A 23,665-nucleotide genomic window follows, 5' to 3' on the forward strand; every position below is an offset into this window, starting at 1 on the left:
TTCATGATCAAACGTTTTATTTTTGCCACTGACAAATATGTAATAACAGCCTTGTGATTCTTATGCTGTCAAATACTTTCAATGATGACAAAAAAAGAGCTTCCACCACAGCGAAAGAATTGAAAACTTTAATAATGAATTTCCAACTAATACTCTCATCTGGATAAATAAAACATTTAATGCAAACATGCTTGTCCGTCCTTGTGTTACATAATTTCTATGTAAAAAATGTACATCATGTTTTTTGGAAAAAAAAACCAAAAACATTTAAAGAAATCTGAATAAGTAGTTTCAATCCAAAACACTGGCATTGTAGATAAACTAACCTAATCCTATTATCATATAAACCATCATTTATTTATTATTCTTCAATGAAGTTAATAAAGTGTGAAATGTGTATTTTGTTTTTTACATTATACAATTGAAATTAAAAACCTTGATGAGAAAGGGATCCAGACAGAGAACAGGACAAGGGTGTTTGGTTAATACATCTCTCTCGCTTTAGCCGTGCAGTGTGATTGTGTGATGATTTCCTGGTGTTGCATGCGTCATACAACTGAACCCTTCCGGGGAAAAAAAAAACTGACGGAAGGAAAACAAAATAAAAATATCACTCTGGGATATTTACATAAAATAACGAGAACCATTTGGTGCGAGGAAGCTGAAACTCCAACAGGTTCGAGGCGTAGAGGAGAGATGGACTTAGTGCATAACAAAATAAACAAACATATAAACATAAACAAACGGGGTCGGATAACAAAGACAGTTCAGAGTTTCTCCATCAGAGCATGCTCAGTGGCTGCCCAACGCACAGGAGCAATTAACAAAGAGCAAGGATTATAATCTGTTTTTTGTAAACTAAAAAAAACAAAAACAGCAAGTTTAACTTCACATATCTGACATTTTTATCAGATTGAGGATCTCATTCCCAACATATTCCCTGGTCATTGAAATTACATTAACACAAGACTCTAGGAGGGCGATAATGCAGCGGTAGAACTATTGGATATCATGTTCTCTTATGGTTTGACTGGTGAGCCGTGGAGTGATAGTGGTAGCTTTGAGCACTCAACCCTGACTTGCGTCATAACGCTGAATGGTGAGGCTGTGTCCTCTGGAACCGGGTGTCGGAAGGAAGGTTTGGGGGGGGTAGCAATTTGTAGTGTTATATTCAGAAGACAGTCAGCTTCCTTCAGACATACAAAACACCCATACTAATGATCCCATGGTCCATTCACTCTCTCTCCCTCTCCTCCTCTTTCCCTTTCTTTCTGATGCAGGTGAGCGGTGGTTGATGCTACGTCTACATGGCTTCCATGGCCCAGCGCTGTAGATCCTCCATGTCATCCTCGTCTTCTTCCTTGTCCTTCTTGGCTGGGGATGAAAGAGGAAAACATCAGAAATGCTGCCTCATTGTCATTTTAGTCAATTTATAAATCTTGCCCTGGGATCCACCTGTATTTTTGAACAATAATGAAAACAGTCATGTTTTTATACAGTAATACAAGTCATCGCCATACATTTTAACCAAATCACTGATTTTATAAATTGAAATTCAAAATTAGATTTTAAAATCTCGTCAAACTGTACTTATGCGTAGACTCAAACCTAAAAATGTTGCCCTCTGGATTGTTAGCCAATACATGTAGCACTATTTACCGATCAAAAGCTCAAGTCAAACTTCAAATGTAGATTTATAACTGTGGCAGACAGGGGGGTGGTTAAGCCACGTCTGCAAGTGACAGGGTTGACTTGGCTCTGTGGCGGCGCAGCTGTACCGGGTCTGCCAAATCAGCCTCTTCAGCGCTGATTGGTCGGACCCGGCTGGGAGAGCTTTCATATATGTTGTACTGGCTTTTCAGTGGGGATCATGTGGTGCAAAAACGGCTGCAGACCAGAGCACGACTGGGAGAGATTGATCAGTCCTTTAATTTTATGTTCTGGTTTTGCCAGCGAGTCTTTTTGTTATTATTATTATTAATAATATGAATAAAAATAATAATAAAACCCTTCCATGTTGGCACTTCACTGCCAGAACGGATGTCTCCCTCCCTAACATGTCATGTCCCGTACACATAACCCGTACACGTGGGAAGAGACGCCCACAAGAGCAAACTGAATATTACTGCTGGTAGCAAGCGGGATGTTGTCACATAAAAAGAAGTGTATTAAGGAATTTCCTGGAGATTAATTAAGTCCTCACCAGGTCTGGAAGGTAGTGAAGTGGAAGGCACGTTGGGCAGCATGACATTCTCCGTCCCCCCGATCTCCAGCAGGTTTTTGTCCAGTTCCTCCTGCTCCAGCTCATCCAGCTCCGCCAGCAGCTCGTCCTGAGGCGGGCGACACAGAATGGCAGCAACGTCAAACTGAGAGAGAAACTGAACAGAGTACCCCTTCAAGGCCAACAAACAATTCTCGTTTTTGTTTGTCAAAGTTCACAAAGGTTAAACTCTATGCGAAACTTTGTGATTATTCCTTTATGATTCGTTTTTTTAACTGAAGCGAATGTCCCAATCACGAGGATTACATTGAAATTATTTGAATTTTGTGAGAAATTTCACATTCACAAATACCATTGTGACCAGTGCCTGAATGCACAATGTGTGGATTTATTTCGGCATATACCAGTGTCATGAGGTTGTCGCCAAAATGTGAAGCTTATTGAAAAACATATTTTTGTCAACAATTTGGCTAATGGACTTTTATGTTGATATAACAACGATTACAGAGGGAATTGATCCACCAGGATGTCACAGACGAACATCAAATTACACAAGACTGAGTACTCTTTCTGCCGTCGATGTCTCGGCAAAGATATGTGATGATTACATTTAATTTGTTGCTTTGTAATACAAAAATGTAATACAATAGTGTCCATTATTTCACGCTTATCTGTTTCAATATGTAACATTGATAAGTGAGACTATGTAGGTAGAGGCTAAAACGCTCCACGAAAATCTCTGATACTGATCCGACTTATCAATTTATGTACAGTAGGGAAGCAGATCTGTGGTGGAAGTGATTCAAAATCTAATTTGTATCCATGAGCGATTGGAAGTGCTAATGACTGAACATTTGACTGGAATCCCATTCATCTTTTCTGCGCAATATTGTCTTGAGTGACAGCGTGCCATCGCCAGGGGAAGATCCAACTATGAATAAAACAATTTAAAAGTAGGGCACAGTCATCAGGGAAGTCATTGGACAACATTTAGAGTGATGCATACAGACAAATGGACTGGTGGGAATTCAGAATCAGAATGACAGTTCAACAGTTAGATCCGCTCGGGTAATTTGATCGGATGAGTCATTCCATGAGTCTGATATTCATTAAAATATCACTGAGACATTTCACTGTGTATACCGCAACACTTTACAGGTTACTGTAAACAGCAAGCTCGCCTGCAGTCAGGAAGCTAACATTTTTGTAAACTAACAGAATTTTAGAAAAATTATTTCTGTTGAGAGAGGCAAATAAACTACAAAATAATCTACATCTGTTATCTCAATTTACCACTACTAGATAATTAATATTGTTCATATAACTATCGGATCACTCTAACACTCAATCAGCCGCTACATCTCACCACACACAAGCCTAATGTAACCTCAGTCACACTCACATTTTCTTGACCAATATATAACTTTGTTAAGCAATAAAATGTCTCTAAAGTTATGATTGAGCTGCCTACTTCATCAAACTCCTCTCCGAAGCCAACAGGTTTGGAGATGGCGTCAGAGATCTCCTGGGCGACCTCCTGCTGCTCCGTGATTTCCTGCATCAGGTCGTCAACCTTGTCAATGTCCCTGGAACGACAATGACACCAGTCTTTATGTCACAGCATATGCAGCCCAAAACACGGCCATCCACCCAAATTCCTGCTCCATAACCTTGATAAAAACACAGGCCAATGCAGTTTCAAAGCCAAATTGTGGCTGATACAATTCATTTAAATGATACCACAGACTTACCACAACCAATATTGTGGAACTGAAATAGCATGACAAAGCACAAATAACATAACATATTTTGAAATAAGTATTTTCTTCCAGATACATATGAACTCCACAGTGAGCATATTGTTCTCTTGATGATTAACCCCCTTTGTATTGTAATTCCAACATTAGTGTATCTCAGTTCCTGTATTGATGCATTTTGCCTGCTGGGACCATTTAAGTGCAATCTAATCAAATGCAATCAAATCTCTGGAACGTTACGATGTCATAGAAAACAATGGATGAAGTTTGCATTAAATTAAAATAAAAAGACAGGCACGGGAGGCTGCAGGCACCGCTGTCTGGAGGACAAACAAACAGAAAAACCCACAACAACTCTGCTCTAATTTTCTGAGTTAGGTTTATGTTTTTCATTGTCCATACAAGTAAAAAAAAACTCAGGAAATAAAATAAATCAAAACCTTTCTATATGAGATTATATTATATATTATTATCACAAGATTTGCATACTGAGCGGGGGGGGGGGGGGGGGGTCGTCCGAGCACCTGCCCCATCTACCCCACGGTGCCCTTCCTATCAGTTGTGCTTTAAAAACATATATTATTATTATTTTTTTAAATAATGGGTATCGAGGTAGCGGATTGTCTGGGTAAGACATATTCATGGGGAACTCTTCATGAACCTTGAACCTCGCCGCACCTATGATGTGCGCACAGCGGAGTGCCGTGCATCTCCTCCAGTGATCAGTCCTCTGCTGTGCTGCTCTGTTTGCCCAGAGCGGAAAAATGCCTAGAACCGGAGTTGGGGTTCATGTGTCTACCTTTTTTTGTGAGGACCCTCCCCTAGCAAAGCCTCTGTACTGGACTGTAGAGGAGAAGTGAGACCCAATCACCAGAGGTTACTGGACAGCTCTGAGCGGAGAGGGGGAGAGCCTCCGCTCCCTCTCCCCGCTCCAGTTTCAGAACACAGTAAACTGCACTTATACGGATTCAATTCTCTGATTTTTCCTGCCGGATAAAAAACAAACAAAAAGATTTTTAAAAAGTCTGTCATCAATATCAATCGCGATCGATTGAGTCGATCGCCGATAGACGATTTAATTGTAAATCAGCCCAAGCCTACTACACAGATATTCAAAAATATTCTGTGGTGTATAATAATGCTCCTTAAATCATGAAATGTTGTAGTATGTAACCTGCAAACACCTCCCATATGACTGACTACAGTCTAGTTTGGCAAGTTTCACCAAAAGACCATTCACTCAGAGTAGTGACCCAACATTTTTGTTTAGGGTGATAGGACAGATAGACAGTCTAATATAACATAAGCATTGAACATGCTTACATTCAACATGACTATATCAAATTCCTGTGTTTTGATACATGAGAGATACAGCATTTCAGAATTCTGAAATGACTGAATGACTTACATGTTTTCATGGGCCGACTTCATGGCCTTGGCTGCGAATCCCATGTTCTTGAGCACTTCAGTGTTGGTGTTGGCGTTTTCCAGAGCTTCTCTCTGGAACTCGATGGTGGACAGTGTGCCGTCGATCTGAGCAAGCTGCTTCTCGTAGCGCTTCTTTCTTTTCAAGGCCTGCAAAGCGCCTGGATGAGAAGCACCAGAGGGAGAATGTTAGGGTACATTAACACTAAGCACTTCACTAAGAAGAAAAAAAAAAATGTGCCTATCGCGTGAGCGTGTCCATGACAACAGGCACTCATTTATCCTTCTTTAAGCATTTCAAAATAGGCTATTTGTGAAAACAGAACACACACACATATATACAGTACACACACACACACTCATCTATCTATCCACTATCTATCTATCTATCTATCTATATATATATATATATATATATATATAGAAGTAACTTGTTTATAATTACTTGAGTAGTATTAGAGTATACTAGCTACTTGTACTCAAGTAAATTAATTCTACAGTGGCAGTACTTGTAAGAACAGTCTTCCAGTATTCTTTCCACCGCTGCTCAAGAGTAGCCAGATGCATCAGGAACAAAAATGTTCCACTTGAACATTAATGCATGACTTATACAAGATTTAATGGAAAAATAAACAGAAACTCATCAGTCCACAGCAACATAGTAGTTACAAGGTGTGGTACTAATTGACATGAAAATGTGCCATGCTGACTGGCACAGTCGATAGCAGTTTAATGATTGGGAATAGGGCAATGTGCAAAACTAGAGATAGGCCAGGTTTATCTACAATGGACCAAATCCCATTTTGATTGTTTTGGACAGTGACAGATTGTTGATACAGAGGTTTATTGTTATTTTTTCGGTTTATTGTATGTTGCCAATTTCTTTATAAGTTTGAGTTATTTTCAGATTTATTGTATATTGCCAATTGTTCTATTTTGAGTACATACTTTTTGGTATTTCATATAAACATATGCAATATTTTTATTTATAACATTTTATTATTATTGCCTATTGTGTTGATGTGTGATGCTGTAAATCCTCCGGGGTTGGACAATGTATATACGGATTTAAAGAAGTTAGATGCTTCTTTAAACACAACAGTCACATAAAAACGCACTTCACATAAGGATAGGACAACATCTCTTTGCCGGATATAATAACAATAATAATTAAAAAAAATCTCGGTCGGTCAAGTCTCAGCAGACCATGAGAAATCAGAAAGCAATACAACAATCCGCCAATCAATCAAACACTTATTGTATATGTATTGATCAGCAGGGAGTAAGCAGCTAGCTAGGACGCAGCTAACGGTAGTCCCCTTTGGCAGCAAGCATCGCAGCGAAGTGAGTGGTGTTAGGGGCTCAGTTTAACAGCATCCATCGGCCCACCTCGCTTGTTTTTCGTGCCGTTCTTCTTGGCGGTGGCCAGCTCCAGCTCGATCTTCTTCTCCAGAAACTCCTGCTTCTTGCTCAGCATTTCCTCCGTCTCCCGGAGCTTCTGGATCGCCTCCTGGGGACTCGGTCCTTTCCCCCCCTTACCCCCTCCGCCGAAGAACTTACCAAACAGTGACATCTCTGGGGTGATGAAAGATACAAAACCGAAAAGCAGATGTCTAAAAAACGATGAGGAACGCGCGTGAAAGCTCCGCACTAGCCGCCAGCTCCCCCCCCCACACTGCACCCCAGCCTGAGTTGTTTGTTTTTTTTTCCAATTCCGGGTTGAAGGCCACTGACGTATGAGTGTTCGCAGACGTTCGGCGCCCTCTCTTGGACGGACGGGAGCGGTGCAAGACGGAGCTCGAAGTCCCATCGGAGTCAGGCCCGGGTGTGCGCGCACATACGCAACTCACCCCGACGGTCGATAAGTCATCTTAGAACAGCTTGAAATTGTGCACATGTTTGAATCGTCCTACGGAACTAACTTTTCGCGGGGCTCGCCTTTGATTTTCTAGATCAATCGCCAATAAATTAAGGCGAAATAAGCAAACCCGAGGGGTTAAATATATCAATTCATAGTGGTTTCTTTTATTTATTTGTTTTCCGTTGACTACATTTTAATAATGATTTTTGAGTTACGTTTGGTTTATTTATATGTATACAAAACAGTATACAATTATTTCGTGGTTACATCAGCGAAATGTCTGGTGATAAAAAAAAAGCATGTCTAAAAATATGAAAATATTCACGCAGTGGGTTTTATTCTACTTCCTGGTTGAGTTCCAGTGACGAAGTCGTGTTCGATGAGGTAATGTCCGATGGAAGTTTGTGGCCGCCTTGAGGGCAGAGGTACATGACAAGTCTCCTTCACCGCCTCCTTTGCTAATTAATTTGTAATTTAAAAATAATCCTACAAAAATAACTTAACAAAGGGTCAAACGTTTTTTTCTGAATCAATAACCAGAAAAAAGCTAACCTTCCATAAACAGACATGGGGGGGGGGGGGGGTTATATTTTTAATTCATTCATTATGACGCTACATGATCCACAATAGTTGCTTTATTTTTTCCGTACTTAAGTTTGTTAATGACTTGGATTTATGTTCATAATTTAATTCATGTATTATACGGTGTGTGTATCCCCCCCCCACACACACACACTCCAATTATTTTGTGGTTACACACTTGTGTGAAATTGTTACTTAAAATGTGTGTATTCACAGGTTAGTCCTCTTGGCCATCCACACCTCCAGTTTATGATTTCCCTCAAGAAAAAAACAAACAAACCATGTTTTGCTTTTAGACAACAAACTTCACTTAGATAGGTATTTGATGTCTAATATTGTATTTTCTTGTTTACACGAAACCTCGAAAATAAAAGGCACAACAAAACAAAAACGCATAAACCATAATGGCCGTGGTCCCTTTGAGAAGACTTTTCATTTTTTGGCATAATTTTAACCCTGGTATTCCATTCAGAACACAGAATGGACATTGGATATAATAGAAGTGACAGAATACAGCAAAACACAACATTTTGATGGATTGAACTGTATGAGGGTGTCAAAGCAACAGTTATATCATATAACGTGTGTCCAGATTGGCTTTGCATAAAAACACAACTTTAAAACCAGGGCAGCTTCTTTGTTCAGATGCCATCCTTTAGTTTTCATCCTGAGGAAGCGACTACAGAAACAGTCTAAAATCACACCAAGTGGGTCATTCTAACGCCCACTTACAATATATATTTCATAAGCTCACATGTTTGTCTCAGTTCTACCAAAGGCCAAAAACAAGTGAAAAGATTTGAATTCAAAGGAAAAAAAACACACAAAACATGCTGAGCTGGCAGCTGGGTCTGATGGGGCCCCATATAAATCATTTTCTGCTAAGACCCCCCTTTTTTTCTGGTGCGTACATACAGTATAATCTGTTTGGCTGACAGGATTTTAATTCAATCAAAAAAAGCTCTCTTCAGTGATGCTCAAACTCTTCAACACTATTCAATTCACTATTTGTGATCTTCCTGTCATACGCCAACAGATAAAAACAGTGATCATTACAACATTTACGCAGCCACATGTGCCACTCCCGCATAGAAGGAAAATAACAGAAAACCCCAACATGGCTTCTACTGGCTCACATTTTATTCAGATACTTCTCAGGAGACAATACGCTGTTTGATTCTGATTAGTTGTTTAAAGAAAAAAGGGGGGGAAGAAAAGTCTTGAATCAAAAGCCTCAAGCTCCCAACCTCCTTGAGAATCATCTGAATCAAATGGAAGATAAACATTACCAGAGAGATTTTTGTACTCTGAAGCATTCTGGGTAGATTATGTGAAGACTGGGCTTCAATAAGGAAGCCCCCCTCCCCAAATTTAAAGATAGTTCAGAAGGCAGTGGGGATGGAGAAAAACAATCAGAGAGTGATCATTAAAAAAAAGACGACGAGTGTTTTCACTCACAATTAACACACCTTCCTTTTTCTTTTCATTCTTGATACATTAAATATTTTTTAATCTTCTACTCAGAGAAACCCTTATGATATTGCCTCAAATGCTTAAAAAAAACAAAAACAAAAAACAAACACCAACCCAAGAACAGAATTGTAAAAAGAAACAAACACACACAAGACAAATAAAATAAACCTCAATAATCGTTGCTGTGGTTGCAGTTCCCCACCCCCCACTGCATTCTGTCCATCCTTACAGGAGCAGCTTGCCGCCGATGACTCCGATGACGAAGAAGAGGATGCAGAGAGCGAGAATGCGGAGACTGCGAAAGCCTTGCTGCGTGCCAGATGTCGCCATGGAGGAGTAGGGACCGCCCGATGACGTCCCTTTTCTCTTCCGCAGCCCGTCGTCCTCCTGCCACGCAAAGGGAGTCCAAATGTCAAAGCATAACGCCTCACACACACGACAGTAAAACTTCACACAGATTTCCACTTATTTCAATGCAATCACTGCAATTATATATTTTTTGCTTCCTTGTGAACATATAGTTTTGCAATTTTGATTATATTACATTCTACATTTTTTCTTCCTAATTTGTTTAGCACGGTCTGGAGTTGCCCTTTCATCATCTCACTGCACCGTACTTGTATTTGACGGCATGTGAAGCAGCAGAAAGCCCACAACAACAGACTATTATTCTATTTCTACATCCACATTGTAGTGTCTGCGACAACACATGGCTGGGACATTGCTGCTGCTGCTGTTGTTACTGTGGTTTTCGGACATCTCACCCTGATCTGTGTGTTTTCTTCCCGTAGCCGATGCACCTCCATCTGCAGCCTCTTGCACTCCTCCATGATCTTCTTCACCTCCCCATCCTCCAGGGCGCTGCTGGACTTGAGCAGGATGGATTGCTCCAACTGAAGGGGGGAGGGTAGAGGTGTGGGGCTGTCACCCTCATACTGTGGGAGGAAAAGGGAGGAATTGGGGGATGGGGTGTGGTGGAGAGGGAGGGGAGGGTGCAGACATATAATGGAAGGGGTGGGGGGTAAGAGTGAGAAACAAAATAAATGACAAATTAATAAAACAAAGCGATGGATGACTTGAGGATGCGGCGCCAATGGATGGAAGCTCTCCTGACAAAATGTGGTGACTTATTTTGAAATATCAAGCTCGAGGACAAAAATGCGATCCGTGTCTCAAGCTCCATTAGAACCAACTTTTGTGTCGCACAGAATTTAAATCAATTTCAATGCAATTGCAGCGATTGGTGGATTTGCTTCAAGTAGCAAGTTCAATTTGCTGCCAGGCCTTTGTATTGACTTAAACCTTGGTGAATGACGACGTAGGGCTGAGCCGGTCATCAAATATTTGCTGCCGATCGATAGCCACCCAATAATGGAATCAACTGAGTGACTAAGTTTCCTGTGGTGCTAAAAACCTGTTCGGCTGCTGTTATTGTGTCGATTTTTCATATTTTTCTTCTCCTTGGCATTTTTCGGGCTAAAAGTGTCTGCCGCACGATAACCGCCGAACCCACGGACATGGTTGTGGTCTCTTTAGACCGGGACATCTCAGACATGTGGTACAAGTTTGATCCAAACCATTGAAAACGGAAGTTGAAGAACATTCACGGGTGGTGGAGCGAGATTGATTTTTGTGGAGTGAGGCACTTTGTGACATCATCATCCAATTGGTTATATATGTGCAGGTTGTGGCTCTGGAGGGGGCAGTCGCACCATGCAACGTGTGTAGTGTAGACTCCATTGGTCTGCATTGGTTGCTCAGGAGTGTATCTGCGCTGGGTTGCGACAACTTGACACAAAATCAAGCTTTTCCTTTGAGATATATATATATATATATATTTTTTTTAAATTATTATTATTATTATTTTTTTAATAAACGCATTCATTCGCATCGAACCTGGTGCCATGTCCCTCCTTATTTTTCATGCATTCGAGCCAGTTGTTTCTCGGGTTGGGTAACAAAAATCATGTCTTAAAGCGACAGGCCCCGTCACCACCAATCTTATTATTATTATTATTACATAAACCCCTTTTACACAGCCTCTTCAAGGCGGGAATGTTGTGCGTTTATTCTGCCTCTTCGTTCTGTATAAAAAAGGTACGAGCACAGAATGGGGGTATTGTCGATCCACCTCTGAGCCGGCAGCGGCAGTAGTCACAGAGGTGAAACCGGGCCGAAACGCTGTCTGTGTGGCGTGTCGGGACACGGGTGTGACATTTTGACGACCATGTTTACATTGGTTGGTTGGCCACAGGAAAAATAACCATTCGGGAGCTGTACCTTGTCAAAAAAAACTTTAAGCCAATCCAAAAAACGTCAAAAGTACCATCAGAGCCTGGAGCGTGGAGATGGAATTGGCAATGGGCATTAGATGACTTATACGGATACGGCATGGTGCGCTCCAGTGCCGGTGCAGGCGGCAGCCACTCACAGTTCCGCTCTCTGCAACACAGCACTGTCCCTATACAAGGCTACAGCATTTATTAAATAAAATAATTTTTAACTTTAAATGATTTTATTAAATCAGTGTGATTCTCCTCAATCGTATGTCATACATTACACTAGAGGCGGACGCTGTTGTGTTGTCAAGACAGCGTAATTTCGGCAGGGAGAAGTATTGTCAGGTTTGTTTTAGTGGGATTGTGTGGTGTCTAAGCATACATGAAATGATTTATGTAGGAAAGGTAGATTTTTTTTTACATTTTAGAAAAACATTAACAAGTGATTATAACTTTTTTTTTCATGTGTCGATAACCATCAATCACCCGATTATGAAATAACCAGCCCAGCCGTACATTGACGTGTGAATTTGTGGCATTGACCAACATGAAAGCTGCATTGGCTGTGTTGATCTTTAGAGGGGCAGTCTTTCAAGAGACCAAAATGGAGGAAGCTTTAATTTTAACCTTGTCAAGTTATCTTATTTTATACAATTCTTCTCAGTCTGAATATCAATGGCTACTCAAAAGAAATGTGGTTTGGTTCAGATCGAAAGGCTGGAAAGGAGATGTTCTAAATAACTTCATTAATTTGTGTTTTACCTTTTATGGACGGTGAATGGTGTGTGAGTTCCCTCTAGTGGAATGCAATAGTTTATTATAGACCAAAATCCTAAAACAGAATCGGTGTGACGTTCATAACAACGTAGCGGACGTGGCCTCCAAACACACTCGTTGTGATTCAGACAGATAACTAGCTAGTAGCTTAAAACCCAAAATGGAGGGCACTGCCCTGCCATTGTGGCTCAAATAGGAACCATAAGGAAGAGAATTGAAGGTTAAAAAGACAGAGCTGGGTGAGTTACAAATACAACACAAAAATGAGCAAAAACACTAGAAACTGAGGTTGCATGCAATGTGATGTCTTTGCAGAGGGGAAGGCCACTTCCAGACAATCTCACTACCTGCTCAGGGCTGTAGTTGCTGACTAGCAAAAACGAGTATGAAGAAATGGTTCGTTGTTTTTTTGTCCAATGAGTAGGTGTGTCAGCTTGGAAAGTCACATGTCTTTTATTTACCAAATCCCCTTTAAAATCTGTCATTTGTACAGAATGCATGTATGTATGTCAATGTAGTGAAGCAGAGAGTGCTACAGAAACCACATTAAATAGCCAAGGGCCCCATGGTTGGTGTCACTTACTTTATCGTTTTCGAGCGCCATTTCGAAGAAACATTTCAACTTTGAGTCCATCAGCTCCTCTGGTTTCGCTGCTTTCCACTACACAAACAAATAAACAGCTTTGTTGAAAAGAAGAATATGGTGATCGCCATTTGAGATTTTGCTTATTTGACTTGACTGTAGGCCACACTACTATTGACAGAAGAATTTTCAAATAAACATTCAACTGCGTCTTAGAACTTCTATTTGCAAAGGGTCACTTTAGCTGGCTTTAAAACAAAAGCTATTTCCATTTATTCATTGACTGGGTGTATTTTGTGACAATTTAAAGAGCATCTTGTTCATTGTCAGTAAACTTCTCTTCTTCATAAAGGCGGGATGTGTGTTATTACACTATTATACGCATATACTGTGATAGTGGTGAGAAATGACCAAAAATAAATGTATTTGCGTGACATCTCATTGTCAACTGAAATTCCAGGATGGTGACAGCTCGACTCACCACTGCCTCAATGTCGGTCATGTCATGAGGAGCCATCATGGACTGCACCATGAATTTATGTTTGCTCCTCTCTGCGGGGTCGTAGTCGAAAGGCTGGAGCATAACTGTAAGAGGCAACAGAGCGAAGTTTCAACTATCTGCTTATTTTCCAATAGCAGTAGTGATGCATCCTGGAAAGGAATGCTGTAAAGTTGTAATGATGATTACACCTAAGCTTGATTACAATTCACAGGAAAATGGAAAACAATAGTATGTTGTTAGTTTGTAACATGTAATGTTATAATAAATGAGGGAACACATTGATCTTTTTCATAGCAATGTATGACTTTAGTAAACATTCATTCTCTCATCAAATGCTTCTGCCAAAATGCTTCTGCACACAACAGCGTACGGAACCTTTACCACTTGTATACTACCTCAAACAAATATCCACATATTTACACATCCTCGCACCATTTAAGGGACTGAAAATGTTACAACTTTATTAGTATTGCTATTTGATGTTTTCTTTTAAAAACTGGAAAAATGTATATCTGTATACAAACCAGCAACATTAGTGAAGGTTCCGGCATCAATGACGCCACTGTTGGGACGCACGCAGTATCGACGTGGAGCAGTCGTCTTGACTTTGAAGCAAACGTTTCTGTCTGTGGGGTTGGTGAGCTTCAGATTGGCAGCGACAACATCTGTGAATGGACCTGAAATCACGTAAAAAAAAAAAATCAACAAAGACATGTTTTAACTGACAACGCGTGCATTTGTTTTGGCTCTCCCGTTTCCCCAATACAAAGCAGAACGCCACAAAGAAGCATGTTGGGCGTCTTTGAAGGAGAAAAATGAATTTCAAGTCAATCACTTTGTTTCAATATTGTTCATAATCTGTTCGCGAAAAGTGGATCCATTCTAGGTTTAACATATGGATTTGTATTGTGGTGTTGAGAAAGTTGTAATGGTTCATCCCTTGTGTTCAGTTATTCAGAATGCAGTGAAATTTGGGGGTCTTTCTATTCGTTCAAGTCTTTTCATGGAGAAGGAACTTTTGTTGCTGCACTGAGGTTTGTCCACATTATCTGTTCCCCAAGGTTAGTTCACAGAGTGTGTATAAAAAAAAAATAAAAAAAAAAAAAAAGAGGGAGGACAGGCAGGTGTGGTGTGGGGATGGTGTGGTTTGAGCAGCTACACCTGTCCCGGGGCGAGGCAGTTGGGGCCCTGGATCAGTGGTTGTATACCCGTTGCTCGTTGATTGGTCAAACGAGCAACAGGTAAATGCCACTTGGGAGGTGCATGGCAGACTAAACTGCCACTATAGCCCCTGAACAGGGATTTGTTGGTTGGAGGCATGGGAACCCTGTTTCAGAGTCAAGTGGTTTTATTTACGGTATAGGAACCCTGTGTCAGAGTCTGTTTTTTCTAGGTATGGGAACCCTGTGTCAGAGTCCAGGCATTCTACTTTCTTTTTTCTCTGCTTGGTTGGGGGAGGAGTAGGCTTCGGCCAGGGAGAATCCCTGGCCTCAGTTTGGTGTCGGGTATGTAGTGTGGGGATGGTGTGTGTTTGAGCAGCCAAACTGGTCCTGGGTCTAGGCAATTGGTCTAGGAGTGGCTGTATACCTTTTGCATGTTGGTTGGTCTAACAAGCAACAGGCAAAACCATCCCCACACACATGAGAGGAGCCCTTGTCATGACATGTCATGTCCTGGGCTTATTCCAACGAGCCCACTCGCTACAATAAACCTGTGTCTGCAACCCCATCGTCTGTGTCTCTGTGCCAGAGGGCCCTGAAAATGGCACTTGGGTGGCAGGTGGTAGGCAAAACTGCCACAATAGGATTTCTATTTGGCTGCTTCAAACTTTAAAACACTGGGAACAGCAGTCAGTACATCGACCAACTGCCTTTAACTGGATGACTGAAACGTCTCGGACTCCATATTAGCAGGTAAATTCATTCTGTGACAATTCTTACTTGTTTGTTGTTTAACACAAGGTGTTATTCAAGCTCACATCATCCTCCCAAAAGACTATTAACCAACGTTATTTACCATACAATCCGCAATTGGGATTATTCCACCTAATAAAACTGTCAAACAAAGGGCTGGGCCACACTGATAGTTTTTGACAAATACCTCGACAACCTTGATGATATTTACATACATGGAATATTTAAGAAACAATCATCGGTAATGTGGATATTATCAACACTGATTAGAACAGCTGGGTTAAATTAAATTCACTACCTTAAACTACACCATAGACATCAGTGGTTCTCAACATGGGGTCTGGGGTCCCTTGGGGGTCCTTCAAGAGGTTCCAGGGGATCGCCAGCAAAGTGACTAATAGTTAAACTTCACTTTTATATTATTTACAATACCTTGGCTCCACCCGAGAATGTACAATAATGAATGATTGGATCATTGTTCCATTGTTATCTCCAAGACGTTTGGACTAAATCATAAACAAAACAAACAAAAAATAAAATAAAATCACTCTCAGGTTGGGCTCCTTGAGTCCTTATCAATGGCTCTGAGGTCCCCAAAACATGTCTTAGAAGTTTTTCCTTTGCTGAAAATATCACTCAGATTATGCATTCTAGCCATTCTAACATGCCTCTAATACCCTCCTGTTCCTGGCGGTCTGTTTGTGTGTGTGTTGCTTTAAATGAAAATGAGCTGCTGCCCCAGTTCCGTTGTATGAAGCAATTTCAAAACCCTAACAGTCCACCAAAATCTGTTTCTGAACAAATTTGAGGAGAAAAATAAGCAATCCAGTTGCTGAATCTTCACACAATGGATCTACAAGGCCTCATTTGAAAGTTAGTTCTGACTTTTCTTAGCCATGTTTCAAGTTTGTGGGGGACACTACACAGGGCTTTTATTTTACATTTAATAATTAAACGTCGCAAAATAAACGAATAAGATATATACATCTGTAATAAAAACACTGTTTTTATTAGTTTCGTTTGGAGAAATGCACAGTGGATTTTATTTCACACGTTTGTATAAGGAGGCCTATCAGAGACCCAAATGTATGTGCACAAGCACTGAAAAAGAGGTTTTCATAATAAGTCCCCTTTAATGCAAATCAAGGGTCTAATAGCTGGGTCTAATAGCTGTAGTTCAATGTTACACGATTGCAGAAAATATTGCCAATTGATTCCGAAACCAACCACAACCCTGTGAGTGTACAGTGCCATGTATGCCGGAAACCTGGTGAGGGATTCAGGTTTGAAGGGTCCTGCTCATAATACTGTGATTAATGACATTAAGACGGAACGTGGAGCATGCTGGAAGAGTCCACCAGACACCCGAGTACTTTGCGGTGTATGTAGTATTGCCAGTTTCAACGTCCTATAATTTGTTTATAAGGCACACTGTAAAAGGACAAGCGTCCACCAAGTGCTGCACTGTGAATTCCCAGTATGAACCCATATTAGGTTAATAGATTGAATAAAAATCAACACACAAAATACGAGAAAATAAGAGATAGGGTAGTGTACACATGGTAAAACATGCACATTACTGAAAGACCTGGTGGGCTAGAGAGTGGATTATGGGAAGAGGGCGGCGGGGCCCGACTCAACTCTGCAGTGACACTTCACCTACTCCTGCAGGCCAGAGCAGCCGTTTTGCTCAAAGCTAATGCTAAGTGTAATCATTCTACAGCACACCACACAAACAGAAAATCAGCCGTTCACACATTCGTCCTTATATAGAAGCGTTAGTTGGGTGTTGCCGGTGAGCTTCCAGCTGCAGGGTGGCGGGCCCGGCCACATTACCTCTGAATTTCAGTTCGTGTTGAGGCTCCAGGACAAGGCATTGTTCTGGTCGAGCCATGTCCCCCCCCCCCCAGACCTTCGGGGTTTTCTCCTTGCCGCCCTGACTGCGAAGACCACGTTACGCCGCAGCTGCGGTCGGTTTCCCCTGGAACACACGGCCCGTCGCGCCTTCCCTGCGGGGAAAAGGAGGATGATACGCCGTGCGTGTGCGGGGCTCGTGCTGCGTTCAACGTCACGCGTTGAGAGTGGGAATTACGAGGCTCCAACTGGGAAATGCCAGTTGACGTCAGCTGTCAAGGCGTAAATACTACACGTAAACAGGGCTGGGCGATATTGACACAACATGTTGGGGGATGGCGATTGGTGCTTTCATAAGATATTCACACACATTCATAAACGATAAATCGCCGAGGAACAATTTCCCTTAATTTTTCCAGAATTAGTCCTGGGGACTAAGAAAGCATTATTTTATCAATAGCAACGTGGATAGAGGCATTGATTACAACAGCGAGGCATTGATTACAACAGCGAGGCATTGATTACAACAGTCTAGAGCGTTCAGAACATTGCGTTACTTTAGTGTAATGCAGCCTTACTTACATTCAAATGTATCACAATATCTTATCACACTGCAGACAGTATAAACACATATAGATATCTGATTTCTGATTAAGTGTGATTTCTATTATATGTGCTCGATTTCGCCCATATTTTGAATTAATCACCCTGGATAAAACCCAAATAAAAATGTAGTATTTCAAGCAGTTTATAAATATAATATAAATAAAGAAATGTAATGTATAATGCGTTGATAGAGCGCTTATTCACATGCATGCATACATGCATACATTTCAAATGAAAAGTTGTAACAGAAGAAACCTCCACACCTTGGTTTTAACGGGGTCGGCCGAGGTCAGACTGCGCGAACGCGACGGATCAGCGGTTGTTTCTCTGTTACACCGCGCGGCATGAACGCGGTGCTTTATAGATTGAGTGGAATTATGACTACACGTCACTCTGACGTCATAAAGCCTCAACGTCACTGACCCACCGAAAACGGAAGTATGAAAGGCCATGAGCGCAAAAACCGTGTCGGGGAAAAAAAAAACGTGTTCATTTGAGCTTACGCCCTCCCATACGGAAGCGGTTTGACAAGTTTGAAAGTTCCTCCGCTGAAAGTGATGCAGAAAGTAGTCCAGCACACCTCGATGTTGATGCTGATTTGGGTGATTTATATTGAATAAAGAAATATAAGCGGAAAATTAAGGCCATTAACAGAATAATAGACACATAATAAAAATGATGGACGGATAAAGATACATCTTTATCTGTCGATCATTATATCACTCTGTGTAGGTCCGTCTTAACTTGTTCTTTTATTCTTTGCTTTTATATAATGTGTTTATGGGTTAAATAAAGTACTTTGAATTGGGGTCCATCGTAATTTCTCACCACCATTTCATTGAAACAACATGTAGTCATCACCAGACAAGACATCCAAACATTTTATTGGAGCATATCGACAGAATTGAACCGCGGATATCAAATCAAAATGACGGCACAAAGCCTTCTTATGGGTTTTTATTGTGCACGGAGTGTGAAACTTCTGAAACCAACGATCCACAGCGCCACCTGCAGCCTGCTCGGTACCTCCCGCAGACCACCAGGTGTCGCTGTGTGCTCCGTTCTCAATGGCCCCGCAGCTTCGACTGGTTCTTCGGCACAAACCGGAAGACACCTGGAGAGCTGCACAAGGCATAAGGTCCGCCCAGCACTAGGAATTCCCATGGAACGTAAACGCAGCATACGCAGGAAGAAAAGGGAAAACGCGGTTTCGATCTCGTTTGAATGGAGATCTCCCTGTAACTCAGTCTACTGCTACTTGACTGCGCTCCTGCTGGTTTTGCACTGTCGACTGATTTTCCCCCCAATTAAAATATCATCCAGCCTGGCCATAGGACTACAGATATTTGATTTTAAACCGTATTGTTTGATTGATTGATTATCGTTGATTCAATCGTTTCGCCCCTACACTCGACTCGTCTTAGTTTACATCTGTTTTCACAACGGCGGTTCAATTTCAATGTATAAAAATCTATTTATATAGAACTGAGGAGATACTGATGTGGATGTATTTCTCTTCATCCAATTTAAAAGTGGAAAGTTGGTAATTCCGTGTGGCGCCATGACGTTGTGACGTCAGATCTCGGCTATGCTCCCCGTTCCTTTGCGCTTTTCTCAGCAGGAGATCGGGGTCCCCCCCCCCCCCGATTTCCTACTGCACTGAAACGCAGCACGGGCGCCTCCTCACGTTTGGGTGTCACTGAGTGTTTTGGTTTTGTAAAATATAATTTATTATAATACGATATCACTACTACTTCTACTACTAATGATGATCACAGTTGTAACGTTGTGTTAAACCATGATGTCACGTTTAACATCCAAACCTCACATTTCCTTCCAGTTAAAAATGAATGGGACACAATGATTAAAAATATAGTTTTTTGATTGTTCTTAAACAACAATGTCCTTCAACAATTCTGCCCTTTTAAAAAATATATATATTTAGATTCTATTCTTAAGCTAAAAATGTATAATTTACAAAGATATTTACAGAAATAATTAAGAACCAAAGAACGCAGTGGGGAATTAAAGCACTGCGGGTTAAATTAAAAAGACCCGCACATAGATTAAAATAATGACGAGTCGGTTATGCCTGTTTAATGAATATTGGGTTACTAAGGCATAACTCCTAAATATATAAAGGATTAATAGATCACCTTTGACTGCCGTTGACAGCACTGAATTGAGATCTGAATTGGTTGTTGTTTTTTCTTCCATACAAGGCCCATTACTATTCCAACAGCTGTTTAATGAGGGTTGGAATGTATAGTTTTGGACCGGGCTTTTTGTACACTGTGAGTTATCACTGGACCAAGTCCGTCAGCATATATGTTGTGACCAACTGAGATTTAATGGAAAAAATTGAAGTTGCAGTCTGGAAAGTGATTGCTCCTGCATACTTTAATGCATTTCCAAGCCTTTATCTTTGCCAACGGACGTGACTGGAGCCTTTACTCCGGGGAACTTACTTTGTGATGGAAATGTCACGTGAAAAAGTGCAAACTATCCATTATACATCAAAAATCAAAACTTGTGGACATCCGTGCTTTGCAAACTTCATGGTTGTTTAACAAGTTGCAGATTCTAAATGTACGTCTCGTCGTAACACAGAAAATAACCAGTTTTAAGAAACAGGAAACTAGTTGCTCTGGAGCAGATTTGCAGCTCTCCCTCCTCCTTGCTGTCACTGCAAATTGAACAGGAAAACTACACCAATGCAATTTTAGGAAGTAAAAAAATAAGATTGATAAATAAAACTGAATACTGCTTTCACCTTGTGCATGTGCGCGCGCGCGTGTGCGTGTGTGTGTGTGTGTGGGTGTGTGTGTGTGTGTGTGTGTGTGTATAATGACGGACCTGTTGCTGTCTGCACCAAAAAATCTTTTATTTGTCAGAGCTCCTGTTCAGAAAGTAGAGACCCATATTTGATGTACACAGTAAATGAAGACTAGGGCACTGAAGTGAGAAAAATGCTAATACTGTACAGGCCGCCTCTGTTGTGCAAGGCTGGGAAGGAGGGACCCCTCCCCATCAGAAAATAAATCATTTTTTTTCTTTTATTTTATTTTTTTAAATTTTTTTTTTTAAACGTTATTTTGTCTTTCTTTAGCAAAAGAAAAATATTTGCGTAGAAACAAGCATTGATTTGCATTTGGGTCTGTTTCGTCACCTTAACTTTAAAGCTGAAAAAAAAAAAAAGTAAATAACACTTCTTAGCGCCTCATCAACCCTTCAAAATGTCTTTTGGAGATGTCACTGACGAAACAAAAGAAACCTGAACACAACTTAGTTTGAAAGGTTTTAAGTTATAGCAATACGCACACTATCAAGTGTACACTTTGTCAAGGTTCATTTGATTCTAATAAAATACTTTTTTTAAACCCATATACATTTCATATATTTATCTTTTCAGGGTATATGGATCCAAAAATAGACATTTAAATCATAAAGAGAGGGGGCAAGAGAAGGTGGTGGTGGTGGTGGTGGTGGTGGTGGCGGCGGGGGGGTAACTTCAAAAGCTACGGATGGTTGTCCTCCATCCCTGTGGAGGGAGAGCGAAAGCAAGTGAGGGAGGACAGACAGAAAGACAGAGGGGGAGAGGGAAAGAAAGAGCCTGGAAAGGGGTGAGGAGTCGGGTGAGAGGGGGTTGGCCAAGCTATACAGCGCAGTATGACACCCATTTTAGCTCATTACACACGTACAGTCGTGATCAAGGCACAGGGATCTTCTAAAAGTTATTTTTTTGTCAATAAAGTTGTACAAAATAATACATTTTACAGTCTGTACAAGAATAATAGACCGGCAGAAAATTAAAGACGGACGTACAAAAAAGGAGACGGAGAGGTTGTGGAAGGGGTGTGGAAGGGAAGGGAGGAGGAATGGAGGAGGAGAAGGCGTTGAGTAAAGATTAGTGTCCTGTTTGGTGCCGTCGTCTTTGTTTTTGTGTTCATTTTGTATTGAATCATCACCCCCCCCCTTTCTAAAAACAAAAAAGACCCACCAGTCAGGTACCCGCTTAGGGTCGAACAAGGGAAGGAGCGAGGTTAAGCGGTGGAGAGAAAGGGAGGCAAGATAGGAGAGAAAAATAGGGGAGGAACACAATAAGTGAGACAAAAAGCCAGTGAACGCAGCAGAGAGAAACTAAGAAGAGTAAGGCGATGAAACAGAACAATAGAATGGTCGAGAAAGAGACACTCCAAATTTGGAGAGAGAGAGAGAGAGAGAGAGAGAGAGAGAGAGAGAGAGAGAGAACGCACAGGGCACGATGGCACAGAAGTCCACACAGATGAAAGAAATCCCCTCTGTGGAGACAGTGAAACACGATGAGTTCTCTTTAACTTATACGGTTCTGCCACTCGCACAAAAGTTGGTGTTTTTTTTCTCTTTGCGTGTGTTTTTTTTCTTTTTTTTTTTTTCTGAAGTTCGGTTTATTTGCAGCGCTGACAAGGCAAAGTCGAGCCGCCAAGCGACACCGCAGGAGGGAGAGTCGAGGGGCCCGTGGTTGCCGGCCTCCCTTTCCAAAAAACAAGAAACAAATTCACATGGGCTCACGCGGGCTCTTTCCTTGTTCCCCAACCTAACGGCACAGACGCTCGCTGCCGCCCACGCTCCTTCCGCAGCCACAGAGTCACTTTCGTGTTTAATCTCCAAGCTCTTGAGCGTGGAACAGCCAGAAAACCAGTTGGCGAGTCCGGGTAAATCAATTGGTCATGTGTCGGCTGCAGCAGCTCTGCAGTCCAGTACAAAGTGTGTGTGTGTGTGTGTGTGTGTGTGTGTGTGTGTGTGTGTGTGTGTGTGTGTGTGTGTGTGTGTACTTTGTGATACTGTGTTCGGGCCTTTTAGAGTCTGTGTGTGTGAGTGTGAAATACAAGTCCAAGGATCGGCGTTCCATGCCGATTGCATGTTTGTGTTGGCGCCACGAGATTGGTTTTGAGTCCTGAGCACAGTGCTTTACGTGTTTCTTAAATACAGTGAATCTGTTGTGATGTGTGTACTCTACGCAGTATTTCAACAATAATCTCTTTCCAGGTTGCGCTGTAGTAGTAGTAGTTCGCTCAGAGTCAACATCTTGACCTCCTCCTGTGTCCAACCCTCCCCTAAAAAAAAAAGTCTGCAGTTGGCAGCGATGAAGAGTAGGACTCGGACGGTGACAGGGACCGGAACGGGGACGGGGGTCCAAGGGGATCATGGCAGGTGAAGCGGAGGAGGAGGGAGAGGAAGTTCTGTTTCTTACATCCTCCCGAAATGCATTGATCAAACCGTGGCTTCCTGCTGCAGTTTGGTGGCATCTGATATGGCGGTGGGGAGGTAGGAGGAGGGGTGGGGGGTCGCTCAGAGTTCAGGGTTTGCGATTTCTGAATCTGTGTTTCCGTTTCCTGGCCCGGCCCCTCGATCCCCTCACTGGAGCGGTGGAGGGGGAGTTCAGACGCTCAGGGGATTCAGGGTTCAGGGGTCAAAGTTCAAACTGTTCCTTGTGTTTCTTGGCGCTTGCCCATCACAAGAGCTCGTACTGCCGGAGGTGCATCCTCTGGATGATGTCGCGGCAGTCGTTGAAGACGCGGCGGATGTTCTCCGTGTCCACGGCGCAGGTGAAGTGCGGGTAACAGTAGTGGCGCCCGTCGCCGCTCGCCGTGCTGATCCGCTAAAAACACAGCAAAAGAAAAACAGTAGAACAACAATTTATTAAAATATATAAAAAGACTGCAGGGATTTGCATTAAGCCAAAACAGGAAAAACCTACAATAAGGTTTCCTAGTGAAGATTTATGCTGTAAACATGAACTATTAAAGGGACGGGGATATCACAGAAAATTCCCCTCTTTTAAAATGTTAG

General features: G+C 41.7%; 3 protein-coding genes across 5 annotated transcripts in view; all 3 read right to left on the reverse strand.

The window, feature by feature from the left end:
- Window positions 1-113: 113 nt before the first annotated feature.
- On the reverse strand, window positions 114-7,065 carry chmp4ba (charged multivesicular body protein 4Ba). Its single transcript, XM_080015172.1, has 5 exons — window positions 6,793-7,065; window positions 5,387-5,564; window positions 3,693-3,807; window positions 2,204-2,330; window positions 114-1,374 (listed from the first exon to the last, which is right to left on the reverse strand). Exons 1-5 carry the CDS (start codon window positions 6,974-6,976, stop codon window positions 1,304-1,306), a joined length of 675 nt encoding a protein of 224 aa, XP_079871298.1. The 5' UTR covers window positions 6,977-7,065; the 3' UTR covers window positions 114-1,303.
- An 801-nt stretch (window positions 7,066-7,866) lies between these two features.
- On the reverse strand, window positions 7,867-18,120 carry LOC307241142 (vesicle-associated membrane protein-associated protein B/C-like). 2 transcript variants are annotated; one of them, XM_080015171.1, is made up of 7 exons: window positions 18,097-18,120; window positions 17,210-17,382; window positions 13,985-14,137; window positions 13,440-13,543; window positions 12,959-13,036; window positions 10,084-10,254; window positions 7,867-9,706 (listed from the first exon to the last, which is right to left on the reverse strand). In XM_080015171.1, exons 2-7 carry the CDS (start codon window positions 17,265-17,267, stop codon window positions 9,545-9,547), a joined length of 726 nt encoding a protein of 241 aa, XP_079871297.1. In that variant the 5' UTR covers window positions 17,268-17,382; window positions 18,097-18,120; the 3' UTR covers window positions 7,867-9,544. The 2 variants fall into 2 exon arrangements, with proteins under 2 accessions (XP_079871297.1, XP_079871296.1); XM_080015170.1 differs by lacking the exon at window positions 18,097-18,120 and having other exon boundaries at window positions 17,210-17,450.
- Window positions 18,121-20,735: 2,615 nt separating this feature from the next.
- gnas (GNAS complex locus) overlaps window positions 20,736-23,665 on the reverse strand; it is a 35,826-nt gene continuing 32,896 nt past the window's right edge. For both annotated transcript variants that reach the window (XM_080015167.1, XM_080015166.1), the window contains one exon: window positions 20,736-23,474. In XM_080015167.1, the coding sequence (XP_079871293.1) occupies window positions 23,328-23,474 (147 nt within the window). In that variant the 3' untranslated portion in view covers window positions 20,736-23,327. The remainder of the gene's footprint in view (window positions 23,475-23,665) is intronic.

This window comes from Zeus faber, assembly GCF_960531495.2.
Source record: "Zeus faber genome assembly, chromosome: 15".
Lineage (NCBI taxonomy): Eukaryota > Metazoa > Chordata > Actinopteri > Zeiformes > Zeidae > Zeus > Zeus faber.